Below are 25541 nucleotides of genomic sequence, written 5' to 3' on the forward strand. Positions count from 1 at the left end.
GATGTGTTGATGACATAAATGAGGAAATATTAGAGGACTTAAGGAGACGTGATGTTGAACTACGGTGGGATCTGGTCTGGGAGTAAGGAGGAGGAAGGGGCACAACAGGTGCAGTTGGTGCGTTTAGAGGCCCACGCTCCATGGCTGCAACAATCCTCTCCAGACTTGAGGAGATGCGCCCGAGAGGCCGCAGCAACATCGCCACCCAGCCAAGACGGGCATTTATTACTTTGCCGCATCTCGCATCGGCAGCTCCCGCTGGCGTGCGCCAGGCAAATCCGCCGTCATAATAGCAATCCGCCATGGTTAAGGTTAGGGTTAGGTGCCTTGAAGGCAGCGGCCGCAGCGCTGCCTGGAAGGAGCAGTTGGGGGCAAAAAACACCATCGAGCCTCTCATGGGTGGGCCAAATTCTCTGGGTGGGCAAAGCAGAGAAAGGGGAGGTAACCTTGCTCCTTATGACCTCATAAGGAGAAGATTCCAGATCGGCCCATCTGAGCTTTCCTTTCCTCAAAGGCAGAGCAGGATACCCAGGGCTCGGTTTACACCTATCACCATTTCTAGCCACTGGGGGACCAGGCAGGCTGGGGGAACGCATATTAATGTTAAAAAACCTCATAAAGGGAAATTTTCATGCCATGGGACCTTTAAACAGTTTTACATGCTTTTAACTGCCTGGACAAGTTATCTTTATACAAGTTAAACAAGAACAGAGATAATACCCCACATAGCCTAACCCCATTTCTGACCTAAAAAGAGTCAGCACTACTCCATCAAACCTGCATATTTATTAGTTAAAATATAAATACAGTTTTATTTGATTATCATAGCTTGGTTACAGTAAAAACCAGAGGAATATCATTTCTGGATACGCTGTAATTTCTCGTGGACGTCATGATTTTAAAGAGGTGGAGACGTGTTCACCAGAAGCACAGCTGATAGACACACAGCTGATAGACACGTGTTGCAGTGGGACATTTAAACTTTACTGGCAGCCGCACGCTAGAATGCAGAAAGAGTCGGCCTTATCGAGCCTGCAGGCGCTGGGCCCAGCGATTAGCAGGTTATCTCCCATCCTGCACTGGAGGCTCGGCCCTGAGCTGAGACAGGAAGGAAGGCCAAGGCAGTGACTCAGTGGCTCCGGGCCACATAGCAGAATAACGCGAGAGATAGGTCCAGGTCCCCCAAGCCATTCTGCACGATGGAAAAACACACAGGATCCCACAGACACGACCAGCATATCAAACACATCCCAAAGAATGAGGAGGGGAGGTGGGGGCTCCCTCTTAAGCCCTCCGCGTGAGACCACTGGTTGGTTTGGCCCTCTTCTCTTTTCCTGCATCCTTTTATCCTGGGTTTCAGTGTGCAGCATTACAAAAGCAATTCTTGTCAGTATCACTTGATCATTTTCTGCTGAGCCTGCCAGGCTGCACTGTTTGCATCATACTTTCCAGATTCAAACAGAGGGGATTTTCAGACATCAAAGTTATCGGGAAGCAAGTAGATGATTGCTTCGAAACTAGTTCTGCAAAAGAAATGCCAGGAGGGGCTTTAGGTTTTGCTGGCAGAACTTTCTCATTTCAGTCTAAATAAAACAATGCAGGTCAACTCAGTGCATGCAGATGCCTTCAGACCTCAACCCTGAAACCCTCGCAATGGCAAAGCAAGCACCCAGCCTTCCCCCAAACTGATGCCAGGTCGGGGCCTCCCTCATCTTATACGTATTTACCTCCCTCCTGGAATTTGTTTAGCCTTTCACTGACTGAAAGCCTGATCTTATTTCACTTTCAGGTTATATTAGCATATGGTTGTATGCGTTTGTTTCTGCAGTGAAGTATATGATAGAATAAAACTTACATGGTCCTTAGCAGGCTACCCAGTTCATCGGGATTAGGAGCCTATTGGCCAATGTCCCCTCTGGCTTTCAGCGACATCAAACTGCACTTGTTAGAAAAGCCCCCTCAGCACGCCGGCCTTTCATGTACACTGAACTCAACGTCTCAGCTTTTCTTGCTCTGCCTCAAACCTTTCTGTTCGAATCCTTTCAGGAAGTCTTGGTTCCGCTTTCGGTGATATATATACAGTAGTTGCTAAGAATTAGCTGGGGATGTTTTGGCTCCTTTCTGACAGAACACACATGGCCCAGAAACACTCATCTGCATGCAGGATTGGACTTGTCTCAGCCAATTCAGATAAAGCTCATTTTTTTCAATTGGTGACACTATCACCACACACAACTTGTTTCAGAAGTTCATCTCATGAAAAGTCATCTCACTGAAATAGCAATATTTCACATCAGACAACAACACAATGTGTAGTGCTACTACTGTCACCTTCTTCCGTGGTATTTAAACTATTAAAAACTCAGCTGTCTTCCAGTAGCATCGACAAAGGGAGTTACAGTATATCCAGACTTTGTACTTATGTGCAGTCATTCAAGCTTTTTGAAATCTGCTCTGCTTTAGATTGTTATAAAGTTGGGGACAGTGGTGGCTGTCAGATGAGTGCAGAAACCGCTGAAACTGTCAGAACTGAGCCAGTTGCATTGTGTTTGTCTTTTCTTAACCAAACCTGATGATTTTCCTCCAAGATTTCTTCTGTAACCACCAGGAATGCCCCAGACAAACATGTCCAATACTGTAGTAGGATTCATCCAGCATGACTGCTTCATTCTGACCGCTGTGCCCTGAACAGCTTGTTGTGATGAAGATGAAGTAAATGGGACTTATAAATGGCCAACTTCATTGCTTGCAGACAACAAATTGACTTTGTTGAAGCTAAGTTTTTTCATTTTTTCCCAGCCAAATTTTTCATGAGAACTAAATGTTGCATCACAACTTTCCAGACAAGGTGGCATTTGGGTCAAAGTGAAAAATCATTGCTCTGATGGGTCTGCTGTGCTGGTGAAAAATACTTCATGTAAATTTAAGTACTGCAGTAACATAATCAGCTATTTTCAGAATCCTCCAAGGACAGTTTGAACCACTGCTGTTGTCTTTTGTGTAAGCATCTCCCAACTGTGTGCAGTGCAGAGCCCAGCAGACAACAGGAGATTGAGATTGATAAACAGCTCGGGCTCAGACTTGATGGTGTGACAGCAAATCATTCGCCCCGACTGGTAGTAATAGGTAGACTACTCTTAAATAACATTCTCAGAAGGTTGAATGTCATGCCTTTTGTGTTTTGTAATCACTAAAATGTGGGGGTTTTCATATTTTTTTACCACAGAAAATAATGAAATACAATATCAACATGCAGTCATATAGGCTGACTGCATGCACAAAAAGATTTGTGTTACTTTGGAATCACTGTCAGAGTCAAAATATATTTTTAACATTTCATCTCACGATTTTGGTTGTAATTGTGGGGTCTGAAAATTGTTATTCAGACTGCTTCTATTCTAACTTTTGAGACAAATGGTTTGATCTTACTTGATGATATCTGCCGCCACACTAATTTCTGCTTTGTTTAACAATGGAGTGACATGAGTATGGTCACATTCTAATTCCCATGTATGTATGTATGATAACGGCTAAGATTGACTCTAATGTCCCATTGTCAGGGAAGTTTGCAATATTAACATTGCATTTAACATTAAAATGACATGAAAGCTTCAGTGGTTTAGGTTTGAAACTGTTGAATGTCAATTGCACTTCATGTCAGAGCTCATTGTGTGTGGTGGAAAAGCACAGTAACCATGTGGGCTTTTTATTTTATTCCCACACAGCAATTTATTCAAAAGAGCAATCTGACCGTTTCCCCTTAACACCTACTATAGCCTTATGCAAGGACTATTGTAAGGCTTCTGGACATACAAACTCACTCCACAATAAAAAGGTTTAAGACATATCTTTAGTTAATTAGTTAGTTAGGTATATCATGCTTAAAGTGCCCAGTCCACATGGATTTAAAAGACACCAAAAATACTGTTGCAGTATACGTGAACTTACAATCTGCCACTAAAAGGTTCCCTTTTTTAAATAATCATTAAGATTTTTTAGAAATGAAAGGCACTTATGTGGTCCTTAAATCATCATATCACATAATGAACAATAAAACATGATATGAATTCATCTTCAGTCTCATTTTTAAGCACACGTCAAAGTGTCTCCTCTTCAGTAAACTTGCCTCTTTCTATGGGCACACAGAAATCTTTCACTTCATGCTTCACCTTTGCACTGTAGTTGTTTCCATGATACAATATGTTGCTAAGCTACACTTGATATTGAGTTAATCTCTACACCAACACCACAATCAACACGCTTTGGCAGTTGGCATTGAATGTAAACTCCTACGCAAGAAACCTCATATTTTTCCTTGATTCTGATTCCAAATTTGATGAGCAAATCAACTCTGTTGTCAGCAATAGATTAGATCACTTGCAAAATCATTCCTGTCTGTTAAGGTGTTGGAGATTACAGTTATCATGATGTATCTTATCTCACCTAATGCAAAGATAGGCAATAGTAAAGAGTCTTATCTCGCCTGCAGTAGGCCCACCATGCAGCAGTGAGACTCCAGAGGAGAGACCTTATCTCCCCTGTACTGGAAGTGCAGAATTGATTTTAAGATTATTTGTTTTTAAAGCACTGTATGGACTGCCACCAGGTTATATCTCTGAACTCCTACCCTCAGATCTGCTGACCAATCATTGCTCTTCATTCATTCAGTTACGAAACCCAGGGCTGATCAGGCATTGCACCGGTAGTTTGCCACTCACAATTAGATTTTCCCCTCCATCTTTTTCCATTTGTTCAATGCCATTGTGTTTTTTTTAATGATTTTATACAGAATTATTTATTCTAAACATGTACTAATTCATTTATTGATCATCATAAATGTGTCTGTGATTGTAATCATCAATCAAATAAGTCGTCTCTCTCTAAAGCACTTGGGTCAACATTGGTTGTTTTTAAAAGGCCTCTATAAATAAATGAATTGGCTTGACTTCATCTTTAATTAATGCTGTCCTTGACCAGAAACTGCTAAAAAAAAAAACAGTAATGGCTGTCAGTATGACAAGGTATGGGGACCCAAACTACTGTAAATTAAACAAATGTTGACATTTCAGATGGAGAGAAAAAAATATGTAGCCTATGGAAAAATGTAAATCCTGACATATGTTTGTGACCCTTTACCAAAAAATGTGAGCAGACCAGGGCGATGCGGCTTCCTTTCTTCTCTAAATGTGTCTATAGTTATTCAGCAGTAGCCTAATATTTTCTCAGTCAGCAGTCATTGCTCCCTAATAAATGTGAAGGATGAGGATTAATACATATATAGGCTAGATAAATGAAGTCACACCCACCCACCCGTTTCCCACCACTGTCAGCGTCCTTAAATAACAGAAAGGGTTTTCCAACCGCACCACGCTCCGGTTGCAATTCCCCGGCATCTGCACCATGATATCAGGTGCGGCTCCATCATTCGCTGCCGACCTTCGAGGGGGTGGGGGTGGGGGAGGAGTTTAGCAGAGCCAGGTCACACCCCCTGCACTCTAGCACTATAGCGCCGGTTCCTTAGAAAAAAAATCACCAAGGAGCGCACAGCCCGTCCCTCACCGCACTGCACTGCTAGAAGAATATGTTCCCGACAAGAGCGACTCCTGCGCTTTAACACTTGAGACAACAATTCCACCGCGAATCATTTCAGTTGAAATCACCGACCCATCGCTGAGACCTCTCACCGACCCTCTCCATTCTCTTTCTCTTCTTTCTCTGCGCTGGATCTTTCGTGTGAGAATATGTGTGTGGAGAGCGATGGATGCGAGATTGAAGGCTGCAGCAGTTTGGATGAGGTGCGCACGCTGTCAGGCAGCATGAGTCCCGCACTCAAATCCAGCCCGGACCTTCACCCGTGTCAACCGGGGCACAAATTCCGCGCCGCGCTGCTCAGATGCCGCTCACCGGCTGCTGCCGCCGGGATCCTCAGTTTTGGGAACGTCCTCAATTACATGGATAGATACACTGTAGCCGGTAAGAGACCTGACTTCTACCTTTCTATTAGACCTGTATCAGAATAGCATCTATTTCTTATTTATCTGAGGGGTTCCAGTAAACACAGCAGAGCAGTTTCCTTTATTTTGCTGGAGTATAATTGTATACATTGCGCTAATTGCCTGTGCGCTGTTCCAGTCTTGTAGCAGCCCGCACACCTCAGCTGAGACGGGCGGAACAATGGGCTTGTCCAAGCGCAGTGGACAATCTGCTCAAACCACAAGGCTGTTAAAAAAGGAGTTTTCATGGTTGTAGACTGCGTGTGCTGTGGTTAACTCAAACACACAGCCCATATGTCTTCGCTATCACTCAAGAAAAAGCTGGACAGTAATGTTTTTTTACCCGGGGCTGGTAGATAATTGCAGATCGATCAATTAAGGCGAATCAACTCTCCATCCACGAACCTGCCTGCATGCTTTCGCACTGTGTGCGTGTGTGTGTGTCAGAGCAGTTTCAGCGACTGCAAATAGAGATAGAGAGCGTATCACTATGAGGAATCAATCATTAGTTCCTCGCCGTTTCAGTCCAGCATCTCCAGCCATCGGCTGTGTTTTGTGCGGCAGCTCGCTGTGTGGTGCTGCCTGGGATGAGGCCATGTGGTGTTCATCCCCCTCAAGTGTTTCCTCATTTCCCCACCGTAGCTGAGATCCAGAACATCATTTATTACAACTGAACACTGTGTACAGATGGAAATTAATCTTATATCTTAGTGTGTTAAAATGCGGAAAATGCATTTGTATGAGCCCAATTATGGAATTAATAGATTCATGGATTGTGACTAAAATGACCAATTATAGATGTTAAAACAAAAGCCAAGAGCAGATTTCAGTAAGGTAATGGGGCATATTTTGAAGAGCAAAACATTTTTTGTTTTTTTTGTTTTGTTAAAACATTGTAAGAAAAAGACTCAAATTATTGAAATTGTTCAGTTTGTAGTCTTACACCTCACACCAGAAATGAATTAGATTTCATTTCATTAATAGGGATTCCTTGTGAAGCAAGAATGGTTTAACATATTGTTACTAATGAACAAGTGTTACGTCAGGCCAAGTTAACAGCTTATCTTCATCTTAGTTTTACCAATATTTGGTTACTGGATGATGTATTAACTGTAGGCTTCTTATCAAGGCTTGGACATCGGACTGTGGCACTGAATGGGTTAAAATTATTGCTGCAGCATGGAGAATGGAGGAGAGCCTGTTCATGGGGAGAATAAGCTCTCCTGTACAAAGAGATGCCTTCCTGATTAAAGTGCAAGTTTCTATCGATACGCTTACTGACATAGTGACATAGTCCCACAACAGAAGTCCATAGGAAATCTTGTATTTTTTTTTACTTCTTCACAAATTATTTGCAACATAGCATATAATTAAATGACATTAAGGTTTCTGAAATTGATAAATCAAAAACAATGGTGTAATTTCACTCTGTAGCCCCTGGCAGAAAGAGGGAGTGGCTTATTAAACAGAACAATGTGTACACCTAAGTAGCCACATGCCCATGGCTCATCATCCTGAATGCTTCAGGTGCAGTCAAGAAGCTACAAGCCCTTGGGCACCTGAATGATCATTACAGCGGTAAGGCTTAGCTCCTCGACCTGTACAGCCGAGAATGTGTTGATGTGGCATATCTAATCATAGCATCTTCAAGCACCACTCAGCCACAGATAGCTTAAAAAGCCACATCCTCATTCTCAGTCATGGATGCATCAGTCTCCCTCTATCATGCTTTGATCAGGGAAAACCCCTCATTAAGGGGCTCAAAAACAGCCCTATTCTCCTCCGTCCTTTCCATCATGATCCTGCCACTACAGTCTCTGCTCGTTATATCCCACAAATTGCAAGGCAGAAATTCCTCTGCAAAGCCGTTAACTTTGCTGGAGCGCTCCGAGCGCTTGCTGTGATGTGACAGGAGGACGAGTGACTGAAGAGAGATGAGGACAAAGTGTGAAAAGGGAGGAGGAAGGGAGCACAGGATGTTGGGGCTGGGGAAGGGAGGATGGTTGCAGCAGCCTGGGCTAACCCTCGTGGGGAGAGGCTGGGCTCAGTGCATTTAGTGCAGAGGGGTCCCTTCCATCCGTTCCCTTTCCATCCCTGCCAACTGAACACTGCTGGAGTCTTCTGCATTATGCATGCGCAGCATGTGCGTCGGACGCTCACTCAGTATCAGGGCCGCAACCTTGTGCATCCAACACAACTAATACATACAGCCAGAGCTGATCTGCTATTCTCCATCTCCTTCTTACTTTCTTCAAGCCTTACTCCCCTCGCCTGCTGTGTAAGCTCCACCGCAGTAGCAATTAGGTGGTAGAAGCAGCCCATGTGCTGGTGGCACACAGTGTTTTCTCCAAGTGTGTGTGTGTGTGTGTGTGTGTGTGTGTGTGTGTGTGTGTGTGTGTGTGTGTGTGTGTGTGTGTGTGTGTGTGTGTGTGTGCGTGTGTGTGTGTGTGTGTTTGTGTGTAGGGGTGTAAAGTAGATCTGTATGATATATCAATATACTATCAAAATTGTGCTGTTGGATTATATATTAAGGCAGGTTTTTGGTTATTATTCAATGTGACAAAATGTTGTCTTTTCCTGGTGTAATTTCTTATTACATTACTTATTACATTGTACTAAGTGAAATTAAGTATCTGTCCACTTTCGCTTTCCATTTCTTCTCGATGTACCTTTCTTCTTTATCAGGACTCGGTCTCCCATTAGCTCCCTGTCTCTTCTTCTTATTTTTAATCACTCGGCTTTCTGCTTCTCCAGCTTTCTTGTTCTCTTTCTTCACTAGCAGGTACCCACAGCGCATCCCAACTCATAGATCTTAATGTCAATTAAGCGAGCATGAGCGCACACCCACAGAAAGCACACACACATTAGAAAAGACTCTCCCCACCATTTCAAGAAGGGCTGAATGAATGAGAGCAGGGAGTTGGGAGGGGAGGGGAGGGGCCGGCTGCTGCTGCAGTGGTAGGCAGTCAGAGGGAAGTGGACTCAGAAAGCAGACTGAACCCGAGCGATGGCGTCCCCCCCTCCCGACGTCAAAAGGTCTTTGTACCAGCAAGCCATTACTGTAGTGTGTGTGGATCACTAAAGCATTGTGACAGAGACAGAGGGTGACCATTCCAGACACCGGGGCTATTCTGCTCCACAACAATGATGGGAAAATTGCACCCACCAATGCACAACGGCAGTGTCAAAGACTTAGATCTTTCTGTTAATCCCCAGTGTCAGAGGTGAAGCCACACACGCACACACACACACACACACACAAAATAATAAAAACACCACATATAAACTGCAGTTTATGATTCCAAAACTTGACTTCTCCAAGATTATGGTGAAAACCACAAAAGAAGAGAGAAGTCACTATGTCTTTTCGTTGTTTTGTTGTGAATTTGATAGATGCTCCGCCAATATGTCTATTTACAAGACTTGAATATTTAATGCAAACAGTATGTGAGGAGAAAACAATTTAATTGTATGAGAATTAAGCTGCTGCATATTGGACGGCATGTTCCAGTCTCTCAGTAAGGCACCACAATGGGTGAAAAACAATATTGATTGTGTCATCCTTCAGATTTCAACAGGCAATTCCCTGCAATGTAATCAAATTAATACATTTTCACTTCTCCATCCCTTATACTGCTCTTTTTTTCTCCTCTTTTAAAACGCATTTTAATTATCTGTTTCACTCTAGTAATGCGGTTTGTTCATCTAGGGATCATCAGAGGGCTACTGGCAGTTCAAATTTCTGCAATTTCTATATTTCTATCTTGTGGAATTGGCAAAGAGACAGTGATCTGGTTTTTCTCAGACACACTTACGGGCCAAATTTAAGTGTGAGCAGACACAGAGGATACCAATATTAAGATTCAGGTCTGCTGAAGAGAAGGAGAGTGTGAAAGACAGCAGTCAGCTAGAACTCTATGCAGTAAGTTGGACAGCTGTTCAGCTGGTGGCTCAGGCCTGGCCTGTTAGTGCTCCTTCAGAAGCTTGTGCTTGTTTTTACGACTGTCTGTGAAGCAGACAAGGCAGAAATGGGGAGCGTCTGGGACATTTGAGGGTGTTCTGATGAGGTTGATCGCGCCCCTAGTGCTCGCTGCATGAGATGGCGATCCATTCGACCATATAAGATTGGAGTGGAGGCCAGAGCGGAGCTGGGTGAGTTACGATGCTCCGGTTGGGTCACTTGTGTCTGGCCTTTGGAAGTAGCCGGTCAAACCACAGCCACTTATATTCAATTTGCTTTTTAGAGTGCATAAGAGCTCTGAGATTTAGAGGGCCACTATATTTCATTTAATTTGAGGTAGCTTTGAAACCTTAAATCCCGGTGTTGGTCTCTCTGTAGTCCCACAGCAGACAGTCCAAGCTCCTCGACAGCTTATCATAAAGAGGAGATTAAGCGTTTTTTTCAAAGAATATGAGGCTATGTGAGGCAGACACTCAGCACTTAAAGTTATTTGTTCTGTAAGTAAGTAAACCCTGTTGTGTATTAACTCTAACCCCCCCCCCCTGCCCCTTCCTGTGCACCCAGAGTAACCCCCTTCTCAGCCAGCAATGGTGCAATTTGGGGGGTACGGCTGACTGCAGCCTAATCTACAGGCAACAAATGTTGGGGAGTTGCAGATTAACGCTTCTTCCAGGCACCTTAATCTGAGTTGTCTCAATCAAGCTGTCATTCCAAGAATACCAAAATAAAACAGGGTCCCATCCCATTGGACAAGTGCAGGACCCTTGCATGGGAACTTTGGGCATCATGCATTATAGACACAGATGACAGTGTGGTGATAATCCTCTTAAGGCAAGCTCTGTCGCACAGTAAGAAAGATGTAGCAATCTACCCAGTCTGACAGGCTATGCAGATTAGTTCCTGACTGCTTTGTCCAGTTCCTTTGTGGCTACTCATTATCACCATCTACATAAGACATTCCTCTGCATTTCTTCATAAGGCAATCACAGGGTAAATGCTGATCTTATTTTCTTCTCTATTTTTTCTTCTTCTACCTGTTTTCCTGTCTGTTGTCATGACATATAGCGCTCTTTCTAGGGCGGAAGCGCTCAAACTTGAAGAAAGCGCGCCACTTTCAGTTCCACACAGGCTAGACAAGAAGAGAAGTGAAGATAGTGTAGGTGTATGTCAGGGGACATTTGTGGAGAAAAAAAATCTCATTTTGGGCAAAGTAGAAACCCATTTCTCGGCGCAACAATCCCAAGTGTAGAATGTCTCTGTGACATTTTATTAGCTGCTGGTAGAAACATGTCACCGCAGATCTTCTCAGTAACATGAAGTGTTACAGCGGAATATGTCAGGATTAGACATACAGGAAGTGTCTCCTCGCTACTAAACTGTGTGAGAGGCTGTGTGGGCCATGTTCGAGTGGCTTCGGGCTTTAGGTTGTTTCACCCTTAACTCCCTATTTCACCCTCTCCTGTTTTATAGCGTTCACATTAAAGGTCCCCAAACAACAGCTGAGGCATTAAAAAGATGGAAGGGCCTCAAGTAATTTACTTTATAGGGTTGCTGCGTTCTTTCTTACCGTGCTTATTCTCTCTGATGTCGAGCTGTTTCCAATTAGACTAATGGCACTGTACAGTATGACACGTTTCTTTGAAAGACATCATCACTTCTGCATTTCTTTAATATTTTAACATCTTTCAAACTCTTATATTTCACTGTTGAAAGCAATGGACAATATTGCAATATTGACACTATTCAACAGATGCTAAATGGAGTCAATCACAATGGCATGATATCATAGCAAGTGGACTTTTCCAGACTGGTTTCCCACAGATATCCCACTGATCTCTTTATGTCTATATCCTGGCGTGCCATTCCCACTGCTGTGAGAAAACAGTCTGTGTGTTCTTTAGGCTCTGATTTAGCCGACGTCTGTAATAGTAACCGGTGGAATTAGAGTTTCTTCCTCTGCCAGTGCTGGCCCTTTCATGTGGCTACTCCATACTTTTTACTCCAGCAGACACACTTCGCTAGCAGCAGCTTTCACCCTGTGACCCCCACGGCAATGAACGCACCGCTTCATGGCTCTGCTGATGGTTGTGACTCTTCCCCTCCATACAGCTGTTATTTTGGCACCCAACCTTGCATCCTGCATCACTCATCACAGCTATGAGGTCGTTACATACGTTGCATTCTGGAGAGGTTATATTTACTCTGTGCTGCCCATGCTATAGACCAGAGGTTTTGAAATTGGGAGTTGAAGAGAGAGATGTTTGCGCGTGAGGTCAGGAAACTGCATGAGGTGAAAGGAACAGGTGCATGCTAACATGTTCTGGAAACAACCGGAAGTTAGTTCTTGTAGTTTGGCCCATTGATTTGGCCCGCTCACCAACACGGTCAGCAGTTGGAGCTGCGAAACAGCTCACGGAGGCAATTTAGGTACTTTAAAACCGTGATTACTTTATTATTAAGTGCGTGATTGCTGCAATTTGCATCTAACAACATTCTCCTTATCTGAGACATAATAATAACTCAGCCAATTGGCCGTTGTCTCCATGCTGTGTGTGTCAGGCTTTGAAAACCCTAGCCGCTACCCTGCCGCACATTTAGAACCAAGCCACACATCGTGTTTTTAACGAAATCCAACATCAAAAATCTGATTGGCTCTTTTAACATACAGTGGCTTTTACTTATCAGGTATATTCTTAACTGGTTCTTATTTTTGAACTTCCAGTAGCTTGACGAGCCAACTCGTAAAAGACGGCAGTGCTTGCTCAAGCTGCCTGTTGATCTTTGACGCGTGAAGGCGAGCGGTAGGCTGATAATCACCGACCTCCCCTTTGTCATCAGAGGAGCGTGTGGACATAGGGACGGGGCGGTGGTGTTTTCTTTGGTGTTGTGCCCTCCACCTACAAGTTTGCTTAAGGATTGCAGCCCCGAGATAAACACGGTATCTGCAAACTTCAGTCCGGTTTGTAAGACATGCTGGAGTGACAGCGAGATGCGTCAAAAAGCACAAGCTCAGGGTTAACAGTCTCCATCCAAACCCTTTTCAAACACCCCTTCGCAATTTTGCCCCCATGTAAAAAAGGCGCCCCCCTCCCTTCCTGTCTCATTATGTAGGAAGTCTGCAGGGTTTATCTGAAGAAAGAGCTGAAATTCATCTCTTCAAGCAGACGGCAAGATCACAGGAAGGAAGGAGGAGAGATTTGGGATGTGTTGAGCACTTTGCTGTGTTTGACACACTGTCAAATAGCAGCTCATCCCTGCTTAGGAAATGCGATAGGAAAAAAATGTGCTTTCATCACTCCCCGCATTCCGTCTCTTATGATTATATCTGCAAATTTTAACAGGGAAATGTTGTTGAAATGCAAATATGTAAGATTGTTTTTATATTAGTAAAATGTGCTATTTGGGATAACACTAAGAAAACAGCAATAATAACGTATGTTATTCTACAGTTGAGCAGTCAAAAACTCACAGACCTGTTTTTGTTTTTTTTTGTCATATGACTTTTTACACTGTAAATTTTCCTTTCCTCCAGCCACCCAAAACCCTTCGTGGCCTTCACATCCATTTCAACACACACACCGAGAGACATTTAAAGACAAAACAAAGCAACACAAACGAGTGAAATGTGTCTGTGTTGTGAAGGTCATATTCGAACGTTCCCCGGAGTCCAGTGCTTTGGCTGAGACCGCCAGTACATGGCATGAAGAAATGGAAATAGAAGACAATGCAATCCATTTCTTATCCTTGCAAAAACACACACACACACACACACACACACACACACACACACACACATACAAAACACACAGACACAGAATATTGATCAACACAACAGCAGTTTGGAATTTTGGAATGATGAAACTGTAATGTCCTGAGACAGACTGAAATTGGATCTTTTTCTGACACATTAACAAGTTGTTCTTGAGAGGAGTGGAATCTAATATTGACCTGCACGAGTTACAACCAGCGGTTGTGAAAGCGGACCTGCAGCTAGCAGCGCTATTAGCTCTCAGCTCCTGGAAGCTCCCACAGCTGCTAGAATAATATTTTCAGTGCTTATGTACAGCAGCCCTATATTTGACAAGCCTTCCATGTTGAGGAAAAATGTAATCTCTGCCCCCTACCCGCCCCATTTACATGATATGTGATAGAGTAAATAGTAGAGCCTGGCATAGGGATTATGAAATCTTTTATATCCACTGATCAGGCTCGGGATAATGTTTTGTCTGTGTTTGTGCGTTCCCTCACATGTTTCATCAGCTTTTTTTTATTTTATTTTTTTTATTTCATGTGTGGATATTTGTCATGTTGTCAGAGCTTGATGAGATTGCAGCAGGATTTTCATTATTATGTTTGGCTCCAACGTTACTGTGTTTGCGGGAAGAGCCCGGTTCAATGGGGGTGCTGACCTCGGTCAAAGACTTGGATCTTTCTGTTAATGCCCTGGGTCAGAGGTGGACACACACACACACACGCAAGCATGCACGCACGCACGCACGCACACAGACACACACACGCACAGCCCTTGGTGTGTTTTTCTGCTGTAAAAGGTTCACACTTAGGATTGAATTCCTATGAGAATGTGTCATTGGTTTTGTGTTTCCAAGACGTCAGTGCTGTCACATTTGTGCATGTGCAGGTATTAAACTTAATGTTGGGCTGCCAGCAACACATTATCTTATCCAATTAGTCCAGCCTCTCATTTAAATTCTGCAATTTTGCACTGCACAGCTTGATTAGTAGGCAAGTAGACTTTTGTGTATCTGTGTTTATTTTCTGTCTGCACTGTGGGGGATGTTGCTTTTGAGACAATAGCAGGCAGAGTTTAGGTGTTTGTTCCCGCAGCGCAGTTGTACACCAGAATGGTGGGTTACGCCTCACAGCCCAGGGAGGGTTATTACAGCGTTCTTTTGATTCTTCAGCACCATAAATGTTTACTGGTCCATGTTTAACTACATAAATCTGCAGGCAGCCTGTCAACACACCACTTCAAAAATGTTGATCGCATGTATTTATAACACTGAATATATCTGAATCTGTTGCTCAATGTGGTAGCTGGGGCGTAAAATGAAATGGTACTTGTTCTACACGACTTAGATGTTCAGGGATGTTTAGGAGACAAGACCACGGCTGACTGCAGTAGCCCATGTCATCATTCAGGTTGTTGATGGAAGTATCTGGGCAGCACACCAGTCAAAGCTTCATGTGCATTTTTCTTATTAAAGCTTAATGACTGACTGATAGGTGCATACGGCCTGAGGTTGTGAACTGGGCTGTAGGTATTTGGGCCATTCTTTAATGAAACACGCCTGGTATGTGGAGGAAGTCATAGAAGAACAAAAAGGATGCCCTTGGTGTTTTTTTCCACGCCAAGAAGAACTCAATCTCTAAAGTTATAGAGTTTCGTTTTCATTTTTACAATTGAAGACACGTTTGAAATGATAAAGGCACTTGCAGATTACAAAGTTGTACAAAATGTAAACCCTACCATGCACAAAATATTCAAACTGGCTTTGGAGGTCATTTTTTATAACTTTGTGCATGAAGACATATTTGGGTTTCTCAGAGTGTTTGATGAAATAGCAGAGGAAGTAATGAGATGCATATCTAATTCATGAGACAGTGAAAGATGAACCCCACGGTGTTAAGGAAACTGTCCTCCCCATGGCCGAGATGAAATTTAGGTGAAAATGAGCGGCTTACCCCTCAAATGTAGACACAGTGAGAGAGAGGCATTGGTAGGATTGCCTTTGAGTAACATGTGTACAGCTGTAGAGAGGTCACATTGACAGCATCTCAGAATGAGAATGCTTTCATGTGTGATTGGTGTGCCCCTCTGGCTTTAGTTGTGATGGGAATACAGGAGGAAGCCTGAAGACGGGGGGAAAATATCATGTTTATTCATTCATTCATATTGATATATCTATAAACTCCCAGGAGTTTTTAAAGACTAGTAGCAGTATACACACAGTTTATATTTATTGCACTGGATAGGAGTGAAAGAAATATCCCATTAGTTATGGTCCAAATAGAGTAGTTGTGGCTGCCGTGAAGAATCGTGACAAACTCATTTATGACAGATGTTATCACTGTGCACAAAAAAAACCTTTATATGATAGAAAGCCTGTTTCATCAGTCATACTTCTAGATGATCCATTCGAGCAGCCTTGTAACAAAATGGATGCTAAATTGCACAGCAGAGATGTGGTGACATTCCAGTGCCAAGTCAAGAAAGAAACAATAGTCAGGAAACGCCAGGCCACATTTAGATCCACGTATGAAATAGAAATGTTTGGAGAACATTTTTTACTAATCTTCACCCAAAATGCATTTTTTTAAACTGATTTGTACTTATTTCATGTCCATACCATATGTTTTTTTTGTATGTCTTGTAAAAGAGATTCTTAGAGAACTTATGCTAAATTGTACAAGCGGTGGGGGGTCAATAAAAGGCATATATTAAAAGATTGATTTCAGGATTTTATTAATCAATATCAGATCACTCAAACAAACATCGATTTTAATTGGAGAATCGATTATTTTAACCCAGCCCTATATGAGACAGATTTATGTATTATTTGCAATTTCACCCATTTTTAAGAATAAAAAAAACTAGAAACGCACAATAAACAATACGTTCTTGTATGTTTGTCTTGAAAAACAGAAATAAAAAATAACGGGCCATACATATTAGCCATATGGATCTAGCTGGGCCACTATTGCCCCTGAATTTTTCATTTCGTGGAGCTTAAGCACTGTGATTATCCAGAGACGATAGCTGCGCTGTAGCTGTATGATGCTAAATTGAGCTGAAAATACAAATCTTCACCAATTTTCTTCTGTTTTTATCATGGCTTAGGGTCACTTTGCACCCTCTCTTTAAGAGAAACAGCTCTGCAGTCTAGACAGTCAGTTCGACAGCCTGGGGACGTCTTATCGTCATGCTCTACAGCTCACAGTCAGACGAAGGAGATGAGTCAGGTGTCAAGCAGAGAGCACAGAAATATATATATTTTTAAAGTAGATCTGTAAAGTTTAAGTATTTAAAATGAATATATCATCAGCATTTTACAGCATGCTGCTTTATCTTTAGAAAATTTTATTAATGACGCCTTGTCTAAATGAGCATCATTAAGTAAGATCATTTAAGACAGCTTGACTGTACGTACAGTTTGTGATAATTTTGGAACAAGATGTTTCAATGTGCCCCATAGCGGATTCCCCACATCCCCATAAAATGAAAAAGAAAAGAAAGGGAGAGAGGAGAAATTAAATCTCATTAAAAACACTACACACACATAATGACTTTAATCCTTGTTACGTATGTAAAAATAGCGCTGGGATTACTGACAGGATCTTTCAAATTCACATGTGCTGTGTCACACAAACACACACAAACCACACACTCACACACACACATACGTGTGTAACCACTTGGGTCCAAACTAAAATATATCTCTTGAAATCCTTTACAGACATTCAAGACACCCCAGGGGAAAGATCCTATTAAGTTTGGGGATCCCCTGACTTTTAATTTAGTGTGCTAATTAGCGAATGTTAGCATGCTAGCACACTCAACTAACATGGGGAACATGGTAAACGTTACCTGCTAAACATCAGCACGTTAGCATTGTCATTGGGAGCATGTTAGCATGCTGATGTTAGCATCTAACTCAAAGCACTCGCTCATTGTGGATAGTAGATTGATACGTTTAAATGGTCCAAGACTCAAATTTAATGTAAACCTCAAGGCATTGTCTGTGGGTTTGTGAAAAGGACAATGTCCATATTACTTCTCCATGAAATTAAACTGGACACTGTTTGAGCCTCTCTCAGTGATGTTCTCTGGTTAACGTGGCTCTTTTATCAAAATTCCACATGAATAACCCTTCTTTGGGGCCACATTTAAGGTTATGTTCAACTGCTGTTCAGTGTTCTTGTCTCATATCATCTCACATACCTTTGCGTTGCTTCACTGCATCTCTTTCCAATACATCTAATGCATTATTTCATATGTACAAGTGGGCTAACCCTGGGTGTATTATTGATGAGCTATAGGTTTAGTCTGCTCCCTTGATTCTTGCTTCACTACGCATCCTCTCCACTACCTTCAAATATTTAGCACGTACTGGCTGGGACTAATGCACCGTGGCCCTTGAGCTGAATTCAAGCTTTTGATTAGTGAAAGAAAATTAGGTTGAAAAAAAAGCCCTATTAATCAAAGTGGTAAGGCTGGCAAAACTACAGGCCTTTAATTTGATTTTGCCCCAGTTTGGCTGTCACAAATTTAGAAGATTAGAGTGAAAGCTGTCTCAAATGTCACTGAAATAACAGCATATTCGTCCTCACACACTGGCAGGAGTTCTGATTTGATTGTTTTGATATTGGTGTATTATAGTGGTGTATTGGAATTTAGTAAACTATCATAACTTTAAGAATTGGCTTGATATGACATCCACACATCAACGTCAGCAAAATAAGAAAAAGTAACATGAACTGAAACCGGTAGTCTGACTTTCACTTTTTATCTGGAGTGGATCTACTTTTTATTGTGCATGCAAGTGTTTGAAAGGTGGGGATTATTGGGTTTCACAAACAATTCTGATGTTATGTTATATTGTGTTAGTTATGAGTAACATAATGGATGAATGTGCGAAGAAAAAAAATATTATCGGGTGAAATATCCTGAATGTAACAGCCTCACCTTAATGTACACAGTCCACATCATGCAGGTTTAGGAGGGTTTCTCTCTTTTACATTAATCGTGTCAAAAGCTGCATTTAAAGGGGCCCTGTGGAGTTTTCTTGGAAACAAACAAATAGAGCCAAGCCGATGTGGGATTTTATACCAATTTTAGAGGGGAAAAATTCACAGATTACCGATATGGCGGCCGATACAGTAATTTTCTATGTGGATTATGCACTGATTTTGCACCAATATGACTATGCAAAGTTACTGAGAAAGCTGCTTTCAATTAACTTTATTAAAGAATATTTAACATTATTATACTGTACATTGTACATACAATGTATTACATTGTCAACCAATTCTAGAAATGACAGCACAGCAGTCGACAAATCAAATTGTGACGTCACCGATGCTACGTCCATTATTTTTTACATTCTATGGCATCATTCAGTTGCTGACCACGCTCTGCTGGACAAACTACGTAATGACACCATTTATAAATCACCCCAAGCATTTCTGCATTATATGTTCTGTAAAACAGTTTCGATACTGTTGCGATATGTCTGTGATAGGCCAGTATCTCCACAAAAAGAGTTATTTTACATATAGTGTTTCTCACTAAAACACATAAGATGTGTTTGAAACCGTTCCTTTATTCACACACTCCTTCCCTATATAGTATTTATTAAATAGTGAACTATATAGGAAATGACTTCTTGAGATTTCGGACACTCACTGAAATTTTGTAAACATTGTTGCGTCAGTAGACAAGTGTGCGCCGGTTAATTGTGTGAAGGAAGTGGGCGCGCCCAGAATCATGTAAACAAACCGAAATAAAAATACTTCTAATACATCCATGAAACAAACCAAGCACTTGGGAAGATAGTGAAAGGTTGTATATATGTTGCATGCTAAAATGAAAGCCTGGTCCATTCTTCTTTTTCAGTTTTCGTGGGTCCTGCTTCTTCTTCTCCTCTGGGAAAACATGACTGCTTTGCATTGTGGTATACAGGTGTAAAATGTAGGGTACATGATATGTACAGTATGCATTGTGGGTATTTTATAGTGCACTATATAGTGAATAAAATTAACCGCTGAGAACACCACTACAGAATGGCGAACACACTATATACTGCACTATTTCTGGGATAGGGAACAGTTTCCTTAAGGTTTAACAAACACGTTTCCTTCCTCATAAAACATTTGCAACGTATGCTCGTACGCGTGTCTGTGGGTCCGTCTTTGTGTGCACAAACAAAACAGGGACTCACTCATAAAAACATTGCTCCATAGCATAGTGGTCAACAGCTCTCCAGGGTTCCTTTAATCAACACGACTCAAGAGTCGGATTGATAGTATTTTATTTCTCACTTCAAAACAGTAGCCTCCAAGCTTGTCAATGGAATGACGATGTAAGGTCTTACAGAGTTGGGTGTTCGACTAGCTACCAACAGGAAAAATACTAGTGCACACACTCCCCATCTCTTGTGGATGTTATTCTCTTGTACGAGCTTTGAAGTCCCTCCCGTGCAGCCAGCTCTACATGGTTTCCCAGACATTTGCAGTACGTTTCCTTTCTGTGTGGCAGGGAAAGGAAGTGGAATGGAAAAAGCGCTCCCCCGCCCACTGTGGCCACATGGCAAGGGAGGAGAGCAGTCGGTCAGGAGCCCGCCGGCCACAGTCGGGCATATTTGTGGTCAGCTTTCTCCTCGCTGCAGTCTGAGACGCTGCGCAGCACGGCCTGCCTCTGCACTCTGTTGCACCTCCCCGCGCTGTTAGTCGATGTCTCTCACACGCTTAAATCTAAAGATTGGTCACAAAAACAACCCAAAAAGATGCACTTTCTCCTCACTCATTATGTCCCTTCTGCTCCCCCTCTTCCTTTCCCAGACTATTTATACTGATGGGGTTGACACATGAAAAGGGATCACCCCTTTACAGGAATGAAGGGGAAGGATCTGGCCACATCAGCAGAGCGGTTCACCGCTGCCCGTCACACTCTAGCCAGAATGAATGACTTCCATCCATTGACTCCCTCTCACTCAGACACACACACAGTGAATCCAGGGGAAAGGGGAACACACACACACACACACTTACAATATATATATATATATATATATATATATATATATATATAAACAATGGAAACATATGCTTTACAAAATGAATCCAGCCCTGACTGACCCGATTGTAGCCACCACCTATTTCCCTGCTCCTCATGACTCCTCTCCTCTGTCTGTCTCTCTCTCTCTCTGTGTCTCTCCAACACTCGTCACAGTTAAATTGGACCGCTATTCTCTCCTTCCTCTTAGCCTAGTTTCTATGAGCAGAAATAGAACCAAGGGGGGCCGGAGATCCGTGCGTCTCTGTTGGGGATTTGATATGAAATCTGTCCTCTCCAAGCTGATGGAGTTCTGCGTGTGCATGTCTTCGTATGGCCGTATTGGGTGTGGTGTGTGTGGGTGTGTGTGTTCACTTATTCACTTGTTTGTGAGTGTATGGTGGTCCCAGAGGAATAATGCTGGCAGTGTGCGTCACTGCACGATAGCTGGCCTTGCAAAAACAGCACGCTGTATCCTCATTTAAATGTTTCCTCTGGATCATGCCATCGTTGTATGTTGTTTGAACTGACGGCTTTGGGTAAATTTACCTCCAGAAATCGCAAAAAAAAATCCCCTGTATGTCATCATATATTATATCATATTTTATATGTGGTGTTTTTTTGCAAACATGATGCTAAAGAAAAAAAGATGTTTGTCTCAGTTTTATGGAGATGCATTGCTCTACATTGATTCACAAATCCTACAGTTATTGAACAGTTTACTGGTGGCCTTATTATGGAACAGACTGAAAGAAAGTACTATTCATATGGAAGAATGATCATTCACCATTCACTGCTCTAAATGCAGTATTTGTGGCATGTTAACGTTCACCGATTTGAGTCATTTTTTCTTCAGCTACACTGAAAAAAAGTGGTCATAAAGGCAGACTTTATGAGAGGGTGGAATAAGTGTCAGCTCCACACTGGTCCCCAGACTCGGTGTCAACTCTGTGTGTTGACTGCAGGGAGCAACTGTCTCCAGCCGTATAGCATGTACAGTTGAGCATCACAATACCGTCATGAATCCTTAAGTGTCAAAGGAAACAGAAATGTGGCTCGTGACTGTACTGTTACACTGGAGAACAAGTCAGTTTTGTGTCACTTGAATCAAGTCGAAGCAAATGGACTAAAGGACAGCTGCCGGTTCAAAGTCAGAAATTTGAATGACAAAAAATTCTGAACAAATTCTGAACATTGTCATAGGCAAAAACACCTGACACAAATTAGACCACAGACCTCCATTTTATAGGATTGTGTCCCAGGGTGCCAGCTGATAGGAATTTTGCTTTAAATGTTTTAATACAGAAAGTGTATGAAACCCATGACCAAAACACTCATACATTCTGTCATTGGATGGAATTATAGTAAAACATATATATTAATCCCCTTTGTGCTGGGAACCCACTTAAGGACCCCCTGGGGGTTCCCAGACCCTACTTTTGGAACCGTTACTCTATTATATGGGGCACATGCTTTACCAAGTTAACTACCAGGGCACTGAGATGTGCATGTTATAAACTGAGATATAATTGAGTGTACAGTTGAGTGTAGTGCATCCGATTGTTTGGTATCATACTGAGACTTATTTGAGAGCTTGCACTAATCTCATTTTTCTTCTCGCTGACACTCTAGAAATGAGACACCTGTAAGAAAATGAAGAGAACTCACACAGTGATCACTGTGAGACTGAACCGTGTATATTTCTGAATGAATGAGAAAATGCACCTTTAAGTAAAAATGCAATCTCTCTTTGGTCTTGACTAGTGCTTATTTTTGTCTAGGAGATGTAAATGTGATAGAAGGGAGATCTCATCTTGCATTTTCCTTTGCTACTGTATGGGTTTATGCACCCCTTCAAGCATGTTCATTATGTTTTCTTTGAAAGTAAACTGAGGGAGTGTACAGTATTCTGTGTGTGTGTGTGTGTGTGTGTGTGTGTGTGTGTGTGTGTGTGTGTGTGTGTGTGTGTGTGTGTGTGTGTGTGTGTGTGTGTGTGTGTGTGTCAGAGGGAGTGGCCTGCAAAGTAGCTGTGACTGTACTTTATACTGTGAATGAAGATGAAAGTCACTGTTATTGTTGTGTGCTGTCAGGAAGATCCACATTCCTGCCATGTTCCTTGCTTGGCGTCACGCTCACATGAACACACATCCCTGGAGGCCTGAGACTTGAGAAACTCATTAACGTTTGTTAATGCATTAAATGCATTGGTGAGGTTTAATTTGCAATATTGTCGCAACCATAGTGGTGACCTGATATATAGCTACAATTTATTTTCACTGTTGCTACGGTGTTGGTGTTTCTGGCATCATATAATAACCTGTGTAATTTAGGGACATGTAAGCATGATGCTGCACTGTGAGATGCATCTGCAATCAGGGTCTTAGTGTAGAAAAAGAGATTTTAGAGATTTGGAAAAGCTCAGCTCCTTTGTGGTCTTATTGACCTTTACCTCGTACGGCATTGCCATGGCAACTAAACAGGGTGCTGCCAGCTTTGGTTGTGGTACCTCATCATCACATACATCACTGAATCTCTCTGTCTTAACAGTTGTTACATTTCCTTCCAAAATCCAAAAGACATGAATCTCAGGCAGTCTGAGGGGAAAAAAAAAACGTAAAGAAAAGAAGCGACACAGCTGAAAGGCGGTGGAAGGGGAAGCGTAGGGGAGCAGGGAAATCAAAAGGACAGAGTTTGATTGCCTAGCATTAAAAGGCCTCATTGAGAGTAGAGATGATAGTTGTGATAGGCTGCTACACAAACACAGAGCTGCTGGCTCTCTGTAATCCCTTACAGATTAGCACAGTTCATTACACAGCTCATTGCACTTGAATCTACTACAATAAACATTGTTGCTTTAATCTGACATCCACCAATTTTTTGAAATGGACACAGATTTAGCTACTGTAATCAAGAATGTTATGTACAGCATATCATAGTAACTTCCCATAGAATATCTACCTTTGTTTGAGGAATCTAGTTTATTACTGTAGTAACATCCACAGCTCTGTCATGTTGCAGTAACTAACAGTCTGCCAACTCTACCTTTATTAATTGTCTGGTAATTGTGTGGCAAGTGTAGACGGGTGTGGCTCAGACAAATGCAGACTCTGTCCAGGAGGGACGCTCCACCATCTGGCATAGGAATCCCCCTCTCAGCAGGCTGTGTGTGTGTGTGTGTGTGTGTGTGTGTGTGTGTGTGTGTGTGTGTGTGTGTGTGTGTGTGTGTGTGTGTGTGTGTGTGTGTGTGTGTGTGTGTGTGTGCACCCGTGAACTTCTTCCAGGCTAATTAGAGTACAGCTGCAGTTGTACTGCACACTGTTAAACACTGTTGTCGCTGTAGACTGGCGTGACATGGGGGGGTGGGGGGGCAGAATCACTGTCAACCTGTCTGCCAAGGCCATGTAGGCTTGGCTTCCTGATGTGTTTTATGAACATAAGTGGTTTCGAGTCTGTGTGTGAGTGTAGGGTGGCAGATCAGCTCAGCAAACCCCCTACCTGCTTTCTTATTTTGCGTCCCTATATCCCTGAGGTGCATAAACATGCGATTTCCTCCATTCTACTTGGACTGGTAATGAACTGAGATTTACCTGCCGAGAAATGTAAATTGAGTCTAACCTGTCCTGAGGCAGTTGCTGCATAATTGCCGCATTGTGTGCACCGGCTGCTGTGAGAGCTGCAAACAAGAAACAAAGTTCGTTATCACATTTGATGAAGAGGTGAAGTGTTTTTGCCGAATGGTCATTCAAGAAATTTAGATTCCCCTCATTTTTGACAGTAGACTGAAGCGTTGGTTTCACTGAAACTGGCTGATCACTAGCATAGGAGCACCTTTCCTATAAGTCACATCATTATGAAAGAGAAACAAGGCAAAGGATTGTGAGTGGAGCTTTCGAACAAGAATGCCGCCTGTAGTGTGAGAATGTGAGCAGGTGGTTTGACTCAGGTGACAGGAATCTGACGTATGTCTCTGCTCGCAGTCCCAGTCCAACCTGCATCTGCCTCTGCATCGCGTCGCCTTTTAAGCATTCTGTGTCTCTCTGTTGACACTGCCAATGCCAATGCCAATGCCGTGGGAAAGCAGAATCAACATCTATTACGTTGAGTACATTATCTGCCTGCTTGGCTGTGCTCTTTCTCATCATCCTCCAAGGCAAAACACCTTGAGATGGCAAGGGCATGATGCAATGAGTTATTTCTGAAAGTTTGCAGAGACTCAGGTGCACTAGTCTAGAGGTCAGGTTATGCTGGGTCATGCTGGTCTGCTGGGCCTCAGAGGAGAGGAGCAGACAGCTCAGACGGCGCAGCCAGCTTTTTAAAATGTTAGTCATGCTGCTGTTCCATTTTCATGAGCTGTGTTGCAATCCTCAGGATCAGCCTGCCAGTTACACAGAGATACAGCCAGCACTACCAAGTACACCCCCATTGCATCTCGATTGCAAACTTATTCCTTTTCTCTTTTCTTTTCAGTTAGAAAATAAGACTTTGAACCTACCCCAACTACGGTGGTCTCAAGCGGGGCAGAATTCATTTGATATTCATTTGATGACACGTGTTGCTTCGTGTTTACTGGTGCTTTAAATTGTATGGTCACTATGAAAGGATTTATTTAACCCTAATCAATCATCCTCTGATCTTCCTCTTCATTTTGATCTTTTGATGTTTATGATGTGTTAAAAAGTTTATGAGATTTCTTGTTCCTGCTTTGCATGCTCCAATCGTTGAACACACATAAGTAATAATGTTGTGATGAGCAGATATTCAGCTGTTCACATGCATTCCCTGTCCTACCTTTGGC

The 25541-nt window shown here is 42.5% G+C and overlaps 1 protein-coding gene across 1 annotated transcript in view; it reads left to right on the forward strand.

The window, feature by feature from the left end:
• Positions 1-5512: 5512 nt before the first annotated feature.
• spns2 (spinster homolog 2 (Drosophila)) overlaps positions 5513-25541 on the forward strand; it is a 60979-nt gene continuing 40950 nt past the window's right edge. Inside the window, exon 1 of the mRNA XM_039777280.1 lies at positions 5513-5973. Coding sequence (XP_039633214.1) covers positions 5742-5973 — 232 coding nt within the window. The 5' untranslated portion in view covers positions 5513-5741. The remainder of the gene's footprint in view (positions 5974-25541) is intronic.

This window comes from Perca fluviatilis, chromosome 16 (genome assembly GCF_010015445.1).
Source record: "Perca fluviatilis chromosome 16, GENO_Pfluv_1.0, whole genome shotgun sequence".
Taxonomy (NCBI): Eukaryota; Metazoa; Chordata; class Actinopteri; order Perciformes; family Percidae; genus Perca; species Perca fluviatilis.